We start from the raw sequence: 20334 nt of genomic DNA, 5'->3' as shown, positions 1-20334 counted from the left end.
AGAATATCTCACATGTGAGTACAATGGTAAAGTCATTTTTTCATGCAAATTTTTGCATGCCATAGCGCTAATAAGAATGAGTAAGAATCCTTAAAAAGTACTTTTATTATAGCTCTTCCTGAGTCTGATCAAGTGAATGTGGAATGAGCAAATGCATATTTGCTTAGTTATTGGGCCACAAATGTGGGTTACCAAGTTGTCTTATATCGTAATATCAATTTCCAAAAAAGGGGTTTCCCGAAGGGGGCCTGCTCTCTTTATACCCTCAATAGGGCCCATTAGCTTGAAAACCCAATTTTGATGTCTTTCACATCTTGATCATTTTCGTACTATTTGCTTCTCTTGACAAAATACTTGAGTCACTGTAATAAATTGGAGCTCGTACTCGGAGTTGTGTTCTTCGAGACAATAGAAGAGGGATATTCCACCTGATTATCTTGTTCAATAAGAATTGTTGATCATTCTAACTTGAATCTTTGCAAATTAAAGCTAGAAGTAACCAAGTAAATGCAGCAAAAGATGTGAATTGGTTTAAAAACCGATCTAAATGATGCCCGATCTTAAATGTAATTAACACACCATATATCTCATGATTTGGTTTTATAACGAATAATATCATTTTAGACATTTGGTTTCTCTTAAAGGGGTCATTTTAGTTTTCCTTATCCAAAAAAAAAATATTCCAGTTTGAAAAATTAAAAAAAAAAAAAAATTGAAAAACTTTTTTGATTCGTTGTATGATTTCTTTCTTCATTTGATTATTAACTATAGAATTAATTAATTTGGGCTACACTTTACCTATTATTTGTAACATGTAATACACCTATTTATAATATTTAACAATTAAGTCACTTTATTGTAATATCTAGGTTAGTTGGCTTCACTCCACTCTCTCCCACCCTCCAAAGCCAAAGAACATGCCAAGTTCCTCACTATAACAATGCCCAGAGAGTTATCAGGGAAGCCAACTCCACCCCCATGCCTTCCTTATCAGTAGCAGGTTTTTGATTTTTTTTATTTAGCTCAGTTTCTGAAACTGCAACTTGCAGTTTCACCTGCAGTTTCTAAAACTGCAGTTTTAATGGTGTAGAACACTTGATATGGATTCTTGATTTTTGTTTCTTTAGCTCAGTTTCTGAAACTGCAACTATACAGTTTTTAAAACTACAGTTTCAGTAGTGTAGAATACTTGATATGGGTATTTTCTGAAACGCTAAATCCAATTATGTTAAGTGGCTCAGAAGAATGTTAGAAAAGAAACTAAAGAAAAAAAAACACATAAATGCTTTTTGGTTTAGGATTTAGACCTTTTAGCTAAAATTGTAGAGGTTGACAAAAAAAAAAAAAAATGAAATTGTAGAGATATGAACTAGTTCAATTAATTAGAGGGACCACTAGTACTACCCAGTTTCTTTGATGAAGATTTCGAGATATGAACTAGTTCAATTAAGCTGCAACATAGTAGAGAGATGGATAGAGGAGAGAAGAGAGATAAAGGGAGAGGGAGGGAAGAAGAGAAGAGGAAGAAGAGAGGGGGAGAGAGAAAGGGTCTGATACAAACGGAGACCATGAACACCCAGATTTGTAGAAGATGGCCCGCAAAGGAATTATAAGGCTTTTGGTGTGTTTTGAGTAATAAAAAAATGTGTCAGTACCTAATAATTAATAGACTCTTAACTATATATTGTATTTTCTTAAACTGATACCTTGTCGAAGCAAGTTGAAAATTTTGTCTTAATCTTGATTTTTAAAATTGATATAGCAGTCTTTTTTTTTTTTTTTTTCCAACTCAAAACAGCAGTTTTATAAAGTAATTCTGTATGAAATTTTAACACTAAATTGGAAGCAGTAGTCAAAGAATATTTCTCAAAAAGAAGTACAGACTGAACCAAAATAAATTGTATAGACCGATTCGTTTAATCTTCCTGTACCCTTTTATTTCCACTCGGACCACTTTTTAATTTTTTATTTCCGCCTATCCTGTCTTTCTTTATTATGTTGGAACTTGGAAACAGTAAGTAGTACTAGTACATAGAATAACGAACCAAAATGATAATAAATTCAGTAAATTGAACCATTCATTCCCCGATAAGTCTCTGCACAACAATTAGCTTCACATCAAAACATGCATATATTCCTAAGCAATTATTACCACTCGGGCTGCTTTCAAATTGTTCCCACCTAATAAAAGGTAAAGCCAGAGACTGAGCGCTCACCCCAGCATTATTTGATCTCTGCCACCGTTTTTCTTCTTTCCAATTCTACTTGCTTTCTTTTTTTCTTTAGCTAAAATGGCTGGGAAAGAAGAGGGCCATGCAATTGGGATTGATCTGGGGACAACGTACTCGTGCGTTGCAGTATGGCAGAACGATCATGTAGAGATCATTGTGAATGATCAGGGCAACAGGACTACTCCATCTTCTGTTGCCTTCACTGATTCCGAACGTTTGGTAGGTCACGCAGCTTTTAACCAGGCCGTCAAGAATCCCACAAACACCATCTTTGGTATGGTCTCTTCCCACATCTACATATATAACAATTTAATTGTCATTTGTTTCTCATATCAGTTTTGTAATCCTGTGAGGCCTTCTCTACTTCTTAAATATTGATATTTGACTCGCAAGTTTATTTGGTACATTTCATTACAATATGTTGAATGCAACATGTAACTGTAAATTGTGCATATATAAATGCTTGGGATTGATGACTGATGAGTATGCATGATTATTGAATGTCTGTCCGTTCATCTTCTGGTTCTTTTTTCTTTGTGGGATTGTCTTTTTAAATATTTGACATCAATTTGCAGGTGCAAAGAGGTTAATTGGCAGGAGATTCCTTGATGACTCTGTTCAAAATGATAAGAAGCTCTGGCCATTCAAGGTTATTGAAGGTCCTGATGATAAGCCCTTGATTGTTGTTACCCACAAGGGTGAAGACAAACAGTTTGCTGCTCATGAAATCTCATCTATGGTTCTGGCAAAGATGCGAGAAATTGCTGAGGCCTACCTTGGCTCAACTGTGAAGAATGCAGTTATCACCGTCCCTGCTTACTTCAACAACTCACAACGTCAGGCTACAAAAGATGCTGGTGCTACTGCTGGCCTAAACGTGATGCGTATGGTCAATGAACCAACTGCTGCAGCCATTGCTTATGGGCTTGACAAGAAGGCTGGTTGGTATAGCAAGAGAATTGTTATGATATTTGATTTAGGTGGTGGTACTTTAGACGTGTCACTGCTCACCATAGGTAATGGTGTCTTTGAAGTGAAGGCCACTGCTGGAGACACTCACCTTGGAGGTGAAGACTTTGATAACAAAATGGTGAATTACTGTGTTGAGCAATTTAAGAAGAAGCATAAATTGGACATCAGTGGAAACTCCAGAGCTCTTAGGCGGTTAAGAAATGAGTGTGAGAAGGCGAAGAGGAGACTTTCATTTACGTCTTCAATTGATATTGAGATTGACTGCTTGGATCAAGGTATTGATTTCAGTACAACTATTACCCGTGCCGAATTTGAAGATCTGAACAAGGATTTCTTCAACAAGTGTATGGAGCCTGTGAACAAGTGTTTGGAGGATGCTAAGATGGACATAAGCAGTGTGCATGATGTTGTTCTTGCTGGTGGGTCTTCTAGAATTCCCAAGGTGCAACAACTTTTGCAGGATGTGTTTGTGGGGAAGGAGTTGTGCAAGGGCATTAATCCGGATGAGGCAGTGGCTCATGGTGCTGCTGTTCAAGCTGCAATTCTGATTGGGAATGGAAATGGGAAGCTTCAAGACCTCTCTCTCTTGGATGTCAGCCCTCTATCACTTGGTGTGGAGACTGGTCAAGAACGCGACATGACAGTTGTGATTCCAAGAAACACCAGAATGCCTGTCAAGAAGAACTATACTGTAACTACTCGCCATGACAACCAAACTGTTGTTAAGTTTTCCATTTATGAGGGTGAGAACACCACAACTGTAAATAATTACTTTTTGGGTGAGTTTAAGCTCCATGATATTCTTCCAGCTCCAAGGTGTCACTACCACAAATTTGGCCAAAGGCCTCCAATGTATGCAACTTAAGTTGGGTGCGTGCCAATTGCTAAGGACCGTGTTCACCAATAATTAACATTAGTGGCTACATTAATATGTCAGAAAGCAACAGTGAATTCATATCCAACTTTGCTTCTGATTCGTTGATAACACAGTGGCAGCCCCTTAGTTTAAAGTAATAAAAGGGGTCCATTCATATAGGGACTAAAAAAACGAGTTACAAAGGGCGTTGAATGTTTTGTCTGTTTCCTCCCACTTGCTAAACCAAGATACTGGGGTTCCCTTGTGGCAGCAACAATTTCTTCCCACCCCCAACCCAAACGGGATCCAGCATCGGTGGGTGTCAATGGTCACGGCTGAAGGTGCCGATCGGCTCAAATCCCCAAATTAAGGGGTTGCTCCTCCTCCAGTCACCATCGGAGAGTGGGTTCCCTTGGGGTTGGTTATCGCCCAATAACTGGGGTTCCATCCTACCACTGATGGTGCATCAATGGGTTGGGGGAATTCATGGGTTTTTTTGCTTCTATGGCTACAGTGATTCATGTTAGTGGCACCTGCACCTGGGTTTTTTTTCAGAAATTGTGGTTCCTCTTTGTGCTTCGGCTGTGCGTGAATGAGCTTGCACCTGCTACCCAAACCAGAGGGGTCGGCTTTGTTCCGTATAATTTGCTTCTGCGTTGGTCCGACTGTGGAAGTTCTGAAGCTTCCAACAATCGGGTAAGCGATATTTGCAAAATATGATAATCAGTAATGATACAATTTCCAAGTCTTGCTCTGCTACCAACAAGCTTATTCTTTGTCCTTATATTAACACTTTAAATGGCATAACTGTCTCTTGTGTTAAGCTTGCAGTAGGTTTGAACACATTAGGTGTGTTGAGGCTAATGATGTAAAATGTGCAAATTGCTGGAGGTTTATGTAGGAAACGACCTCAATTATGAGGTCCGGGCCTCAGGGTTTTGTGTGCGTCATGGAGGTCATGTCCTGAAGGTGGAAGTCCGTTCCTCTGATTCATGTCTTTGCTGAATCAGAGGCGTGTCTGTTTTTTCAGTGATTGTGGTTATTAGTTCTTCTAGTTAGTCTATATACTGAATAAGAGGCTGTTACCCCATTTTGTTGTTTTGTTATAGATTTAGTTAGTTGGTATCAATATTCAGTTAGCAGTCAATATATAGGTTATCAGTCAAGGTTCGTGTACTCATTCCAACTGACAACAATATATTTGCACTTCATTTTCAGGAACACTACAGGCCAAGTGGTGATTTGGTGTACAATGATGTAACTCATAATGGGGCAGATCAGAGGTGGATAGACTGATTTTTATACTCCAGGCGTGCTAGAGTGTATCAACCAGGGATTGTACGTGCTTCATAACTCATCGAGTTCTTCATTCAGGTTTATCAATGATTAATAAGGGTTGGGTCAAGCTTCACCGCTTGAGCAATGAATATCAGATTCACCTCACAGATTTCCTAGATACTTGTTTCCTAAACCATTCAGTTGACAACAAAGTTAAATGTCCTTGTCGATTATGCTACAATCAATATTGGAGATCCAGACCTGAAATTCAGGAACACCTTACAATTGAGGGGATGGATGCCCGGTACATGGATTGGCCATGGATCAATCATGGCGAGGCGATCTCGAACCCAACTTTGGCAGAACTCCCCAATGACATTGGTGTGATGGACCACGACACAAATGCATCTGACATGCACTGTCTACTTGGTGATCTGTTCCCTTCAACAATCCCCCGCCAAGCGGGAGACGACAGTGGAACAACACCTCTAAATCCCGCCGGTTGCACTCCTCAAGCCGAACAGTTCTATAAGTTTGTGGAGGATGCTGATGCCCCTTTATATCCAGGTTGTGATCGCATTAAAAAGCTAGAGTTCATCGTTTCTCTTTATCATATCAAATGTTTGCACGGTTGGACGGACGAGTCTGTTTCCGACCTTCTTACTTTGCTCAAGAGATCCTTCCCAATAGGAGAAACGCTCCCTCCCTCATTTTATCATACCCGAAAATTGATCGGTAAGCTTGGATTGACTTACGAAAAGATTGATGCATGTCGACATGATTGTATGCTTTTTTGGAAGGATCATAGTAATGATGTCGCATGCAGTGTATGTGGGGCAGACCGGTACACCAGTCAGGATAGTGGAAGTGGTCATAATGTTGCTGCTAAGGTTTTGAGGTACTTTCCACTTGCTCCTCGACTTCAACGGTTGTATATGTCTAGGCACACTGCTGAGCATATGACTTGGCATGCTTCTAAGCGTGTGAAAGATGGTGTCATGAGGCATCCGGCTGACTCTCCAGCTTGGACTGAGTTGGACAATCGAAACCCCCACTTTGCCATGGAACCAAGAAATGTCAGAATCGGTCTAGCAAGCGATGGTTTTAATCCCTTTGGACACATGAGCAGCCAACACAGCACGTGGCCTGTGGTTATTACAGTCTACAATTTGCCCCCCTGGATGTGCATGAAGCAGCCATATTTGTTCCTATCTCTGCTCATTCCTGGACCAAAGGCACCAGGAAATGACATAGACATTTACTTGGAACCCCTAGTTGATGAGTTACGCCTCTTATGGTCCGAGGGTGTACGTACTTATGATATTGCAAGTGACCAATCATTCACCATGCGGGTAGCTTTGCTATGGACAATCAATGACTTTCCTGCATATGCTAATTTGTCCGGATGGAGCACGAAAGGAAAATTTGCTTGTCCACAATGCGCCCATGATACCGAATCCCAATACTTGCGTCGGGGTCACAAGCATTGCTATTTAGGTCACCGGAGATTTCTCCCAATTAACCACCGGTTCCGGAGGGAGAAGAGTGCTTTCAATGGTTATGTGGAGAGAAGGACAGCCCCTATGCCCGTAAGCGGGTCTGCCTGTTTGCAACAGCTGAGCACCCTAAGATTCAAATTTGGCAAACGTCGGTCCAAGCCACTTGTGAGGGTGCGCACCAGTACAGGTGACTTCATAGAGTACACTGGTCCCTGGAAGAAACAATCTGTTTTCTTCTCTTTACCGTACTGGGAGTTCAATCTTCTTCGTCATAACTTGGACGTCATGCATATCGAGAAGAATGTGTGCGACAATTTGGTTGGTACGCTTCTAGGACTCGAAGGTAAAAACAAAGATGGCATGAATGCAAGGGCTGATTTGGAATTGCTAAATTGGAAACCTACCCTTCACCCCATAAGACGTGGGAGTAAAACATACTTACCTCCTGCGGCTTTCACCCTTAGCAACATAGAGAAGGTCATGGTATGCCAGGTGTTAAAAAGTGTGAAAATTCCTGATGGCTATTCATCAAACCTTTCGAGGTGTATCAATGTACAGGAGAAAAAAATCCATGGTTTGAAGAGTCACGATTGTCACGTGCTTCTACAACATTTATTTCCGTTAGCTATACGGAGGGTTCTTCCTAAACCTATCACTTCTGTTTTCCTTGAGCTATGCAACTTTTTCAAGAATATCTGCAACAAGACGTCCACCTCGCAAGCATTCCTCGACTTGAACCCGAGTATTACTTTAACTCTGTGCCAAATGGAGCGTATCTTTCCTCCGGCATTTTTCGATGTTATGGTCCACCTGACAGTACATCTTGCCACCGAAGCGTCCATTGGGGGCCCTGTACAATATAGATGGATGTATCCAATTGAGAGGTTTGTCCCAAACTTTACTTTTATGATGTTCAAAGTGATTAAATCATTTTGAGTATTAGATGTTCGTTTTATATTTCATTTGATTGATTTGGTTTCTGGGTGAATAAATGATGTTCTTGTTTATCATTAGGTACCTACATACACTCAAGTCTTATGTGAGAAATAAGAGTCGGCCAGAAGGTAGCATAGCAGAGGGATACCTTGCGGAGGAGTGTCTTTCCTTCTGCTCAATGTATTTGCAAGGAGTTGACACCCGTCGCAACCGTTTGGGCCGAAATAGCTACGACGGTGAGAATGTACCTCGGCCAGGTTATGCCATTTTCCAAGGGCAAGGCAATGCGAAAGGTGCAGGAACACAATTTTATTTAGATAGTGCCTTGAGGGAACACGGGCATCGCTTGGTCCTTTTCAATTGCCCAGAAGCTCAAGCATTTATCAGGTACCTTTGTAAAGGGTTTTCATACATAAAACCACTTTTACTTGATCAAGCGCCCCTACATGTTATCTTATTTGTGAATGTTATTCGCAGGCAACATCGGGAGGCAGTGCGTGCTGCCCGAAATAGGCAAACAACTCTTTTGGAAGCCGACACCCTAGCAGATAATACACTAACCACAGCCTTTAAGGACCATGTAAGTATGGCTAATCATGTACGAGCTTTGGATTTCTGTTTTACTTTTAATTCTTAATGATGGTTATAGGTCCAATACTCTATTCTTATTTGGTGTTATGCCATTTTCCACAAGTGTGTTGTAACTAGTACATCGCTTAGTTTCACCGTTATTTCATATAGGTGGAGCAGCAAGTCCAGTTAGGAGTTGAAGTGGACCCTGACTTATTAGCGCTGTCATATGGTCCAAGTAATTGGGCCACCCGGTTCAAGAGTTTCGTCACAAACGGATTCCGTTTCAGGATCAAAGAAATCGACCTTCATAAGAAGAACCAAAACAGTGGGGTTTTTGTTGTAGCTGACACTAATAGTTATGCCAGTAGACGGGACCGGAACCCCCGGATCGGTCCCGTTGGATACTACGGTGTGTTAACAGATATTATAGAGTTACAATATGAGGACCGAAGAACTGTTGTGCTATTCGACTGTGAGTGGGCTGACACGGCAAGTGGTGTAAAAAAGGATGAGTTCGGATTTAATATGGTTTCTTTTGAAAGATTGCTCCGGTCTGATGACACTTTAGTCATCTCATCACATGCTCTGCAAGTGTTTTACGTTGACGACCCTCTAGAGATTGGGTGGAAAGTTGCAGTTAATACACAGCCTCGCGATCTATACGACATGTCAACAGTGAGTGCAGGGGATGTTTGTGGTGCACAAGCGTTAGATAGACTTGGGGCAGACGAAAACGTATTGGACCGTGGACGTGATATTGATGGAACGACAATAGATTGTCCCCTCACGCCACTCCACCATTGAATAAGGTTAGATTTTGCCAGGTCCCTGAAAACTAAAGATTGTTTTGATTTTGAAAGTGTTGTGGCCTTACTTTGAGAACTTCATTGTATATATGCATGCCTATGCGAATCTGTTGGGGCATGTACTGATGTATTTTGCAGTGATCAACTTTGTGATATAAGCATGTGTAATTCCCTATTAGATCACTAAACAAGTGTGGGGTGGAGTGAATAGGCTTTGGGAAAAAAAAATACCAATTTCAAATCTGCCAAGATAATTGAGTACGCAGCGGAAACATTAACACAATTGAATCAACTAAAGTAAATAAATCAAACAATCAATCACATAAATAACACTATAATGGTTGACACAAACAATCCCTCCACTGGGTAAAAACAGCAGGACCATATTCGAGTAGTGAATCCACTATGATTATTTGAAAAACATACAACCAATAGCACGATCCAATTCCTCTCAAGTCTCTTGCCTTGAACGAAGCAACTGACCTCACATCCAATCTGAGTTATTAATGTATGAACCCAAGGTGATAACTTAAATCATTTAAAACAACTGTTGGACCAGTGAGATCACTTTTTAAGTCATACTAAAAATGTGTAAAAAACTGGAATCGTTACACATGGTCCGGTCCCTGACAATAGGATCCGCACCTGAAGCCAAAATTTTGAAATTACCTTACTGGAGGTTTCGTACTCAAGACAAAGTTCCGGACTTAATGTTATCAGTTTCAACGCCAATTTACTCGAAGTCCGGTTCTCAATTTAGAGATCCGGACCACATTCATAAAACATCCTAGACCACCTTACTGTATATCCGGTCATAAATTTTTACGTGCGGACCTCAAGCATAAAATTTTCATAACAACAACCTCACTGTTGTAATCAGATGCGCAAATTGATGTCCCGACCTCGACGCACAATTTGAACACACACCAAAATTTAACAAAATATGCTATTCACTCTAACCTCCTCGATTGCATAAGGTATTGTCGGTCAATTTACCTTCCTTAAAATACATCCTCAATGCTTTGCGATATAACTTCAGATGTTGTGTGCATTTAGATTCGAGCTTCAATCGCTTTAGTTGTGTCACAAACTACTAGGACTGATTTCTAATCATCCTAACTAGTTACAATCACATGAGCGTTTTGTGTAGGGAATTCGCCAATTACGAAGTTGCACTCACAATCCCCCCCTTTGGCATGTCCTACACAAAACCTCTATACATGAAGATACACAATAAAAGACACAACAAGGGACATAAACCTGTAATAAGTCTTGTACCTGCAAACAATACATATCACAACCAAACACAACCATAATCTTATCAAGTTTTAATAAATATATGGAAAGCGAGATAGAAAAGATTCAGTTTCAATTCAGAAGTTAATTACATAAAGGTATGACAACCATTGAATTACTACCAAAAGGTCCTAGCCTATAACTGCAAACACTTCAGCTCCCCCATGTTGGCTAGGAAATGCCAAAAGGCCTAATAGAAAAGGCACTAAGAAGAACTATCAGGTAAGCGATCTTTTAGTTCGCTTAGAGTCGCGTGGATGGCGTGCAAATCCCCGGTATACCGCTCCTCAAATGCATCCATGCGGTTATCATAAGCAGCAAGACTCGCCGACAATGAATCCAGGCGAGAGTCAACTGAGGAGAAACCAAGGTCAAGACGCTCCATGATGGAGACCAAGTCAGGTGTAGCAGGACCCCCAGAAGAAGATGGATCGGATGGAGCAGTAGGACCAGCAGGAATCTCAGGAGGAAGTTGAGGCACAACAGACCGGGAGCTAGTATCACTTATGCGCATAACCCTCTTGTCAATCGGACTATCCGGGTCCCATAGGGGATCACCATCCAGCACAGGAATGTTCCAACGTTCAGCAAGACGAGTGATGAGACATGGAAACGAAAGTTGAGCATGTGGATTTTTTACACTTTGTCCACATTCCACAAGATGATTGTAAATGATGTGGTCCAAAGGAACTGGAACATCAGGGGAACTCAAGGCAATCATCAACCTACATGCGTCATCAGATATGCGGGATTTTTGACTTGTGGGAAAAACATTGTATCGAACAAACATAAACAGCGAGCGAAAAAGTTTAGTGCAAGAACCAGAGATGACGCGGTGAGATGCAGGGGGAACAAACGAAGGTGCATTATAAAGAGTGGTGATAATTTGTTCCCGTGACAAGAAGGAAGTGAAAGCGAGATATTTTTTGTAATCAGATTTTCCAGGTGTGGGCAGCTGACAGACATGGCGAATGTCATCACGAGTGAGCTTGCAATTGTGCTCTCGAAGAAACACATGGGAATTTGTAGCTGGTTTGAAATCCGCAGGGAAATTGGCATAAAATTCACCAACAATATTGGTATTGAATTGAGGGAATGCCTGGACAAAGGATAGCAGACCACGTGCGGACAGTATATTCACAAAATCACTATCCATGTCACCAATAACAAAGGCACGCTCAGAGATAAATCCTCTATTTTCTATCACGTCCCAACGTGCTTCACAATCCGGATTCCGAAATCGTTTCAACTCAGGAACGGAATCCGTAGGAGGAGTAGGCTCCTCCCGGGGTTCGGGAGAACTCGCCCGAGTTCTCCGTTTCTTAGGGGCGGGTTGCACAGATGATGCTTTCTTAGGGGCCATGACTCTAGACATCAACAATTAATGACACAGTGCACCATAACAACATGCAAACCACAAGGACCGGAACCACAATAACAGCACAGACCAAACCCAACACAGTCACATTGAAATTATCCACAACCCCAAACAAGAGAACAAACATATAAGCCAAAGATACAAAAAATTTCATTTTGGAGAATGTGAGGCCACATACCCGAGCAAGAGCACCACCCATTTCGAAAATGATGAGCAACCAAGATTAAGCATGAGGAAACAACAACAAAGAGGAGCAGCAAGTTAGTCATGATAACAGAAATTGAAGGAAATAAATTGGAATAGCCGAATATTTAAAGAACATACCTTTTCAAGCCCTAACTTGGAAAATCAGTGAAAAACACCAATTTGAACGCTCAAACAGCAATGGGTAATCTTCGCAGGCGGCAGAAAATGGTAAATCAGGAAGACTTTATGAAGATTTTCAGGGTTGAAAAGAGATTTAGAGGAGGGATTTGGAAGAGGAAGAGAGAAGATGAGAAGAGGCATAAGGACCTTATGTTCGCAGGGGAATGGGAGGAATGAGGAAAAAAAAAATTTCCAGGAAGAATAAAGGAGAGGCACGGTACCCGGGGAAAAAACAGATTTAAAAAACCGGAGGGATTTTTACAAATGGGGTTTAATTAATTGAAGGACCGGTTCTCTCAATCGGTGTCCGGTTCGCATTCCAAACCCGAGAGGGCAGACGTAGCCTGGGGTCCGGTTCTAAAAAAGGGGAACCAGTCTTGTGTGTTGGGAATTTTCTAAGTAAAAAGATTTTCAGCAATTAAACAGACTCTTATCCCAAGACCACGCCATTATTTGAGATCCACTCCAGTATAAAATGTAAAGCAATCAGTTTACTTGGTCCTCCAGTGCCGTAATGCTCTATATGAACTGCCACTTAGCCCACCCTACTTAATTAGATTGCTACACCATACCCACAATGCCCAGGAGAATTAGGAAACCTGTCAACCTTAATGCTTATAGGAAATTGTTCTGTGAGGAGCCTCCACAATGGGATGTCCCTGCAGACGATGCTTGCTCTCAAACTGACTCATCACCCACAAATGAACTTGATCCAGATTTTGTCAACACCCTAGTGAACACTTGGGTGCCAATGAACCAATATGTGCTTAGAGTCCCTCGAAACTCTAAAGGTGAGTTAATTTATAACCCACCAGCACTTGTAACTGAAGGCCAACCCAATGATATGGAGTGGGCACCCCAAGTTCACATGCCTGCACCAGCAACTGAAACTGTGATGATCCCCTCAGACATTGAAGATGGAGAGACCAAGCGTATCATCAACAAATACTTCCCAAGTAATGAGCAGGATCTCATTAGCACTGGTCATTGCTCCCCCATGATTCCAATGCTATTCACCCCAGCTAATAAAGTAATTGGGGGGATGCATGGGGATCATGAAGATGTTAGGGCCACCAATTTGAACGCTTCCAGTAATTCCAAACAGAATGATGGGCAGCGCAGCTATGAGAACATGTATGTGCCAGACACCTTTGATGAATCATGGGTAACTCCGAGCATTTTCCAAGGACAACAACCATTAATGTAAGTTTTACTGAATTAGTGTACCAAGAAGTTGCACAAAATGTAGTTATTTCCTCTTTCAGTAAGGGTTATTAGACATCATGGGTAGGACTTAGTTTTAAGCAAGATATGTAACTGCTTTCTGTAGGGTGCCCGCAAGGTGAAACTTATGTGGTTGCAGTATGTTTTAATGTGTATGGAGTTTTGGTGGCTGATGGACTCACTCTGCACAATATGTTTTTTTTTTTGAAGATTTGTTCTTCTATATGCTGTAGCTTTCTTTTGTGGTTATGTTTGAATTTTCTACATGTTTGCTTCCCTTGTTTTGTTGCTGCCTTTGTGGCTTTTTTGAATGGAATCCTTTGGTTGAGGACCAAAAAAAAAAAAAAACAGATTGTAATGCATTCATGTTCTGATGTTGGTAGTATAATGACCAAGAACCCTCATGTATGCAAGTATTTTAATTGGTTCTCTGTGCAGTAGTGGATGATTTGGTCGAATCAATTTCAATATTTGTAATGAACAGCACTGATTAAACCCATGATTGTGATGCTTCAATTTATATGGCAGTATATTATGAAGTCATGATCCAGGTTTTTGTATATGTTCTCTTCGCTGTGGGATTTTCCTACATAAGAGGTCACATTAATTTCAAACTGAGGAGTGCGACATATAATACGTATTCCAGAAAGTATCAATTTGTTCTCTGGCCCCCCCAGGCCAAGTTTATGTTAAATACATGTATAACGAGAAGCATTTGAATACATGTTCAAGTGTATGTCAATTTTCACTGTCAATTACATTGGATTACACTAGCATACAGGGGATCAATGCAAATTGGGAATGCAAGGCAGATCAATACAGCAGCAGTTATGTTAGAAGTCATATGCAAGTCCTCAGTCTTTTTGAAGTATGTATTTGCTTATTGGAGATGCTCGCAAAGGAATTTTTATATATGTCGTGTGAGGTTTTGCACTGCCACAATGGTTATGTCTGTAACTCATAACCATGAATAAAGTGTAAATTGTTGGGGTGTGTTTATTCCATCGGCATACAGTGGTGAATTTTGGAAACACTATGGATCATTATGAATGTATTGGGAAAGTAAACTGGCAAACAATGTTTATAATTGAGGGGGGCAGTGAAGTTGGATATGATATCAATCTGACATGCATTCATATTGAATGCATTGAATATTAAGTCATTTCACAGTGCAAGGGGCCAGGTCCTATAGTTCCCATTACACTAAATGTTTAAGTGTACTTGACAGCTTTCCCCTGATTTTTTATTTAACTTCACCCACTATATAATTTCATGAAGTCCAACTCAATTATACCCAACATTCAGGAAACAGTGAATTTGAGGTAGATATGTGAATGAGTACATGGTCTGTAAAATAAGTGGTTAGATTTGACTAATTATTTAAGATAACCAGTCAAACACCCTTGTAATTAATATAACGCTACACACCAAAGAGATATTAACATGGTATAACATTATTTGGCCAAATTATGTTAACCACATATAAACATATAAAACTTAGCAATTGGGGTTTAATTAAATTATATATGCTGACAAGTGGGAAACCCATATTACAAATCAGGTACAGTAGCAACCCGTCCAATTTCCTATTCCCCTTAAAAAGGTGGGGCAATATTTAATACCTACTAATTTTCAACTTTTTCCAACTATGTAATTGGGGTTGCAACTGAAAGCCAACCCAAATTGTGTAAAACAGTAACCAGTTTTTCCATTTATTAACATACAATCGAAATCCAACTATGGGGTATTTAAAGCCTGCAATAAAGCAAGTCAAGTCAGTGAGACAAACTTAAAAACCCATCTCCCGCCCATGCTCAATATTTTTCCCTCCTTGTAATGGCGCCATGTAGGTTGGATCACAGTTACCCATGACTGACTTGATTATGTGTCAACAACTTGTGGCTGCTGACAGGCTTCAAGGGATACATCCTACAGTAAGGAGATACTCCATAAAGTGTTGAAGATATTTTCAAGAGCATTTACAGGGCTGCAGTGAAGCAGGTGGACATACTGCTACACTGAGGAGACTTTGCAGAGGGAATATCATCTGCATCTACTGCTCTACCGAAGATTCTCAAGCTTTTCACTGTAAGGTATGACATATTCCCTGCACTTATGGCAATCTTGACTTTCGGCTTTCCATAGTTAAGCATTGTTGCGATATTTTCAGTTGAACACACACCCACAGTCATGCGTGTAGGTGTAGCACAAACCTCAGTTTTTGTCATTTGCAATAAATATCAAACTGTGTAGACCTTACTGGAGGTTATTTGTATTCTGGACATCAACATTAATGAACAGAGTTTGACCTAAGACTGTTGAATGGTAATGGAACTTAGGATATGCCGTTATTTATATAGTTAAAGACATACTTTTTCCAGAGCATCACTACTGGAAGTATTCGATTCAGAGAGTTGGTGAAAAAACTTTTAAATGTTCCACCATACATTATCACCGACGGTGCTGTTTGGATACACATGGAGGTTGACCCATATGGTATGCCTTAGTCTTGACCAAATAAAACTAACAAAAAGTGTGAATGCCTCTGTGTGTTCTTATTTGAGGCTATTGGGAGATGTAAAATTTTAATAAGCGTTTATTATGCAAGTGTGAAAAGGAAAAACTTTACAAAATTTGTTCAGTGATAATTTGTTAAAACCAAATGGCATGTGGCAGAACAATATATGAGAATTCGCTTAAGAAATAATCCAATAATCGGAAGTATTAAATGGAGTAGTGGATTTAAATGATTATTCTATTTTAGTTCCCATTGAAATCATTAGAAACCCTTATGAATGTTAGTTATATTGGCTGTGAGGTGGATCTTGTGAAATATTTATTGTTATATGAAAGCAGCCATAGAAGGAATCCTGTTGGTTTCATTATATCATGTGCCAAATACAGCTAACCATGTTTGGATATGTTTTGCCTAGTGTGAGTCCACCTCAATGGCTAACTCCCAATCAGAAGGAATATCTCAACCCTTCGTGGATGTTGACGTGGTTCAGGAGACCCCTAACATGCCAGGGGAGGGTGCTGAGCAGCAGGTGGATGTTGTCATGCCAGCTGAAGTGGCAGCAACAAATGTCAATGAGGATGAGGTTAATGGGGGTGGCATAATAGCTGGAAATAGAGTGAGGACAGTCAGAGGGCGCAACAGAGAGAGATGGGCCATAGAGAGGCCAGAAGTGGTTAGATTTAACAGCCATGGTCAGGCTGTTGCTCCTTCAAAGACAGTGGCAAGGTATGCCAGGTTTCTTGGGCAACAAGCCATTGATCACGGCCTCTTCCCGATTGACATGCTGGACTGGAGAAATTTTAGGGGACGTGTTCTAGACCGTGCATGGGGGAAGATTGAGGTACCTTCTAGTAAATTTGCATATGGTCGTCGAGAATCCTTAGCACATGGTTGAGTTAAACTGCTTACTGAACATGATTTTTGACATTACCCCGTATTGCAGGCAACCATTGACTGGAGCGATGAAAGGACAAGGGTTTTGATTGACAGAATCCGTTGGATTGCAGAGGCCAAGATGAATGAGAGATGGAAGCACCATAAGTGTGATTTGAAAAAGAAGTGGTACAAGCCTTTCAGCAACACAAACCAGAGGTTGGTGTGTGGAGATGACCAAGTCAATCCGGACCAATGGCTGAGGCTTGTTGCTCACTGGGATTCAGTCATGGGAAAGGTGAGAAACACTGGATTTTTAAGAAGTAAAATCCGCTGCCATTGGTATAAAGTAAGGAAAAAAATGATCATAAAATTACCCTTCATAATGGAGTTTTGTTTAGTAATTTCACTATGGTGCTGATGCTTAATTGATTGTATGCCTTCAATAAATTGTCTTTGATATAGAATATATTACGAAGCAACACATTAGAGAGCTTTAACTTAATGATATAGGAAGTTTAATTCATCTCGCTTAGCAATATATATATATTTATATTTAAGGAGAACAAGCTTCAGATCACCAAGGTAGGCATAGTTGGCTGAAGCAAGGAAAAGACAACAAACATAAATCCAATATTATGAGGGGAGAAGATCCGGACTCTACACTTGAGGACCGGATCGTCTGAGAATGTAGAATCAGTGTAATGAAATTCGTTAGCAGGGAGGTCCGGTCTAAGATTGTGAGAACCGGATATCATGGGACGACGCAGCTTGAAATGGGGATTTCATACAGTTAATTCCGGACCTCTTATTTTAGGTCCGGACCTCTTATCGGAAAAATTATACATGAGCAATATTTTTTAGTAGGGGAGGTTTCGGAGAACCGGACCATGCAGTGAGGTTAACTCCCCAATCTTCAAAACATGACCTTGTCCTACAATTTTTTTGTTGATAAAGGAAATCTTATTTGGCAGTGATCTGAGTTTAGGATATGGATAGTCATAGAAAGACCCCCATGATAATGTGCTTTTATTAATTAAGCCTCTAATGGTGTGTATGGAATAGAAACGCTGTGCAATGAACACAGTTAACAGAGGGAAGCTTCTAATGGGACACACTAGTGGAACGAAGTCACACGCGCAAGTGAGGGATGAATACGTAAGTAAATAGACTCCCAATACTTTATCACCTTACATGCTATCTGAAGAAAGCAATGCAATTTTTAAGCCATATGGTTTTATTATTTAAAGAGTGCGTTTTTGTTTGCAGGCTCAGGATCACGATGGTCAGGAACCAAACCGAATTGAGCTATTCAAATTAACGCACCGCAGAACAAATGGCAACCCTATTGACGAGGCTTCTCGGGAAATCATGGTAAGTTTGGTGATGCACTAACTACTCTCACCAAGAATGCAGCCACATTAACGTTACTTCAGTAGAGAAAGAAATAGTATTAGGCGGGTGGGATTTTTCTATTGGTTGACATAAACATGTACATGTTGTAACAACATTTCGTTGGATTGACAGGATGAGATGGATAGGCGTGTGGCAGAGTATGAGGAGATGCCAGAAAACCCACCTATCACTCATGCTGTCTGCAATAAGATATTTTCAGATGTAGTAGGACCTGAGAGCAATGGACGAGTAAAGGGTTATGGAATTGGGGTAACCCCTGCAGATATACCTGGGCTGGTGATTCAGCGTCGTGGCGTTGGGGCAGAACTTCAACAACTGAGGTTAGCTAATCAACTGCTGGTGGCTGAGGCAACCAGGCAAGTGGAGCTTCAAAAGCTTGAGATGGAGCACAACCGCAATGTGATGGAGCAGTATCGGGTTGAATTGGAGAGGATTGCAATGGTAAACACTCAAGATATATTGAACATTCAAAGGCAGCAGTCCCACATGGATTTCAACTTGAATGGGAGGCTTACCACAGCTTTAGACAGCTACTTAAGGGGCAGCATTGGCACAAGCACCGGCAACACTCCATCCTTGGCACCCCCACTGCCCCCAGTTCAGACTGGCACAAATTCCTTCCACCTTCCACAGATGCCAGGTGTGAGGACGCCATTTGCTACAGCAGGAATGGCTGGTCCCCAACAGTTGGCGCAAGTGCATGTAAGCTCATTAATGGGAGCAGAGGATGGTGGTGCGGGAGATGCAGGCGCTTCAAGCAGCGAGGTTGGGAGGTCACAACACAACTGATCGACATATCAACAGAAATCATGGCTGCCAGTAAGAATACTTTTTGTTGTTTTGAGTAATATACTGCTGCTATTTTGAACAGCTTTTGTGATACAACTATAAACTTGGTGGGTTATATTATGGATTAGACTATGATATATATCACCAAGTTTGGAAGTGTGGTGAAGTGATGTTGGGATCATATGACTAAGTGTTTTGCAGCTAGTGATTAAGCTTTTGTTGTTTTTGGTATATAAGTTTCATTTTGTTTTACAAAATGTGAAAAGTATGGGGAAAGGATATTAGAGTGGTTGTAACTATGCACTTGAACCGCTACTTGAATTAAACATGCAATTTCAATGTATATGGGAAGTCGTATCTGCATCAATGAAGAAAGTCCGTGATTGTGGGTTCAACTGTGCAACTTGAGTTGTCCATTATTTGTTTTTCATTTTTCTGATATGGCTTTGAGGTTCAGCTACATACCCCTCCTATTAATGGGATTGCTAGACTGAAAGTTAAGCATGCTTGCTCCAATAACAGGGTATTTTTTTCACATTTTATGAAAAATATGTTGTAACAGCCATTGCAAGCATCATTAGTATTATAATAGCACATTGGAATTGAAAATGCAAATGAAAGATTAATTAGACACTATTCATACATTCAATCCCACTGAAGCAATATGTTTGGTGGGAAAATAGCATTCTCAATCTCATATAAAAAGTCACCAAATTTCTTGTTTGGTGTTTAATTTCTGAAACCAAATCAGCAACTAATACCGAAGATAGTGGGAGTCCAGTAAGCAACGGTTGATATTAGTGAGCATCCTTACCCACTGTTACCAAAATAGTAGAAGAAACCATGGCATGACATTAATTACTAATATCAATCAGCCACCAATTTAGCAACCCCAATACAGATGGTGAACAAGTGAAACCCACTAACTGCAGCATTAGTGAAGACCGGACCTGTCAGACTGACACTGCAGGTTTTGGCAGAAGCTTCCACCATGCTCACATGTGGGTGGCCTTAGCTACCTTGCCACCCCAACACCAACCTCCAACATGATATATGGTGACTGCAGTGTGGCAAGGGACATTACAAACTAGCAATAGTGGCAGTTGCCTCTATGCCAACAAAAAAAAAATGGTTGCCATTGCCTGTTTTTCTTGTAGTGTGTGTTCCCAAGTTCAATATTTGCTTTGATATTGATGCCAATGGTATTCTGAATGTATCTGCTGAGGACATGTTGACTGGCCAGAAGAAAGGGATTACCCTCACCAATGACAGAAATTGTGAGGGAATTGAAAGGATAATGTAAGGAATAGTATGTCATACTAG

At 40.6% G+C, this 20334-nt stretch overlaps 2 protein-coding genes across 2 annotated transcripts; both read left to right on the top strand.

Moving 5' to 3' along the window:
• The first annotated feature begins 2243 nt into the window (after positions 1–2243).
• Positions 2244–20314, top strand: LOC147290031 (heat shock cognate 70 kDa protein-like). Its single transcript, XM_086234948.1, has 3 exons — positions 2244–2505; positions 2807–4021; positions 20169–20314. The coding sequence occupies exons 1-3, from the start codon at positions 2292–2294 to the stop codon at positions 20312–20314; spliced, it is 1575 nt and encodes a 524-aa protein (XP_086091074.1). The 5' UTR covers positions 2244–2291.
• Positions 5442–9149, top strand: LOC147290032 (uncharacterized). Its single transcript, XM_086234712.1, has 4 exons — positions 5442–7720; positions 7851–8159; positions 8250–8352; positions 8514–9149. Exons 1-4 carry the CDS (start codon positions 5442–5444, stop codon positions 9147–9149), a joined length of 3327 nt encoding a protein of 1108 aa, XP_086090838.1.
• Positions 20315–20334: the final 20 nt, after the last annotated feature.

Source organism: Dryas octopetala, chromosome 3, assembly GCF_963921425.1.
Source record: "Dryas octopetala chromosome 3, drDryOcto1.1, whole genome shotgun sequence".
Taxonomy (NCBI): Eukaryota; Viridiplantae; Streptophyta; class Magnoliopsida; order Rosales; family Rosaceae; genus Dryas; species Dryas octopetala.
The sequence above is the reverse complement of the archived record's forward strand: the minus strand, read 5'-3'. Positions and strand labels throughout refer to the sequence as shown.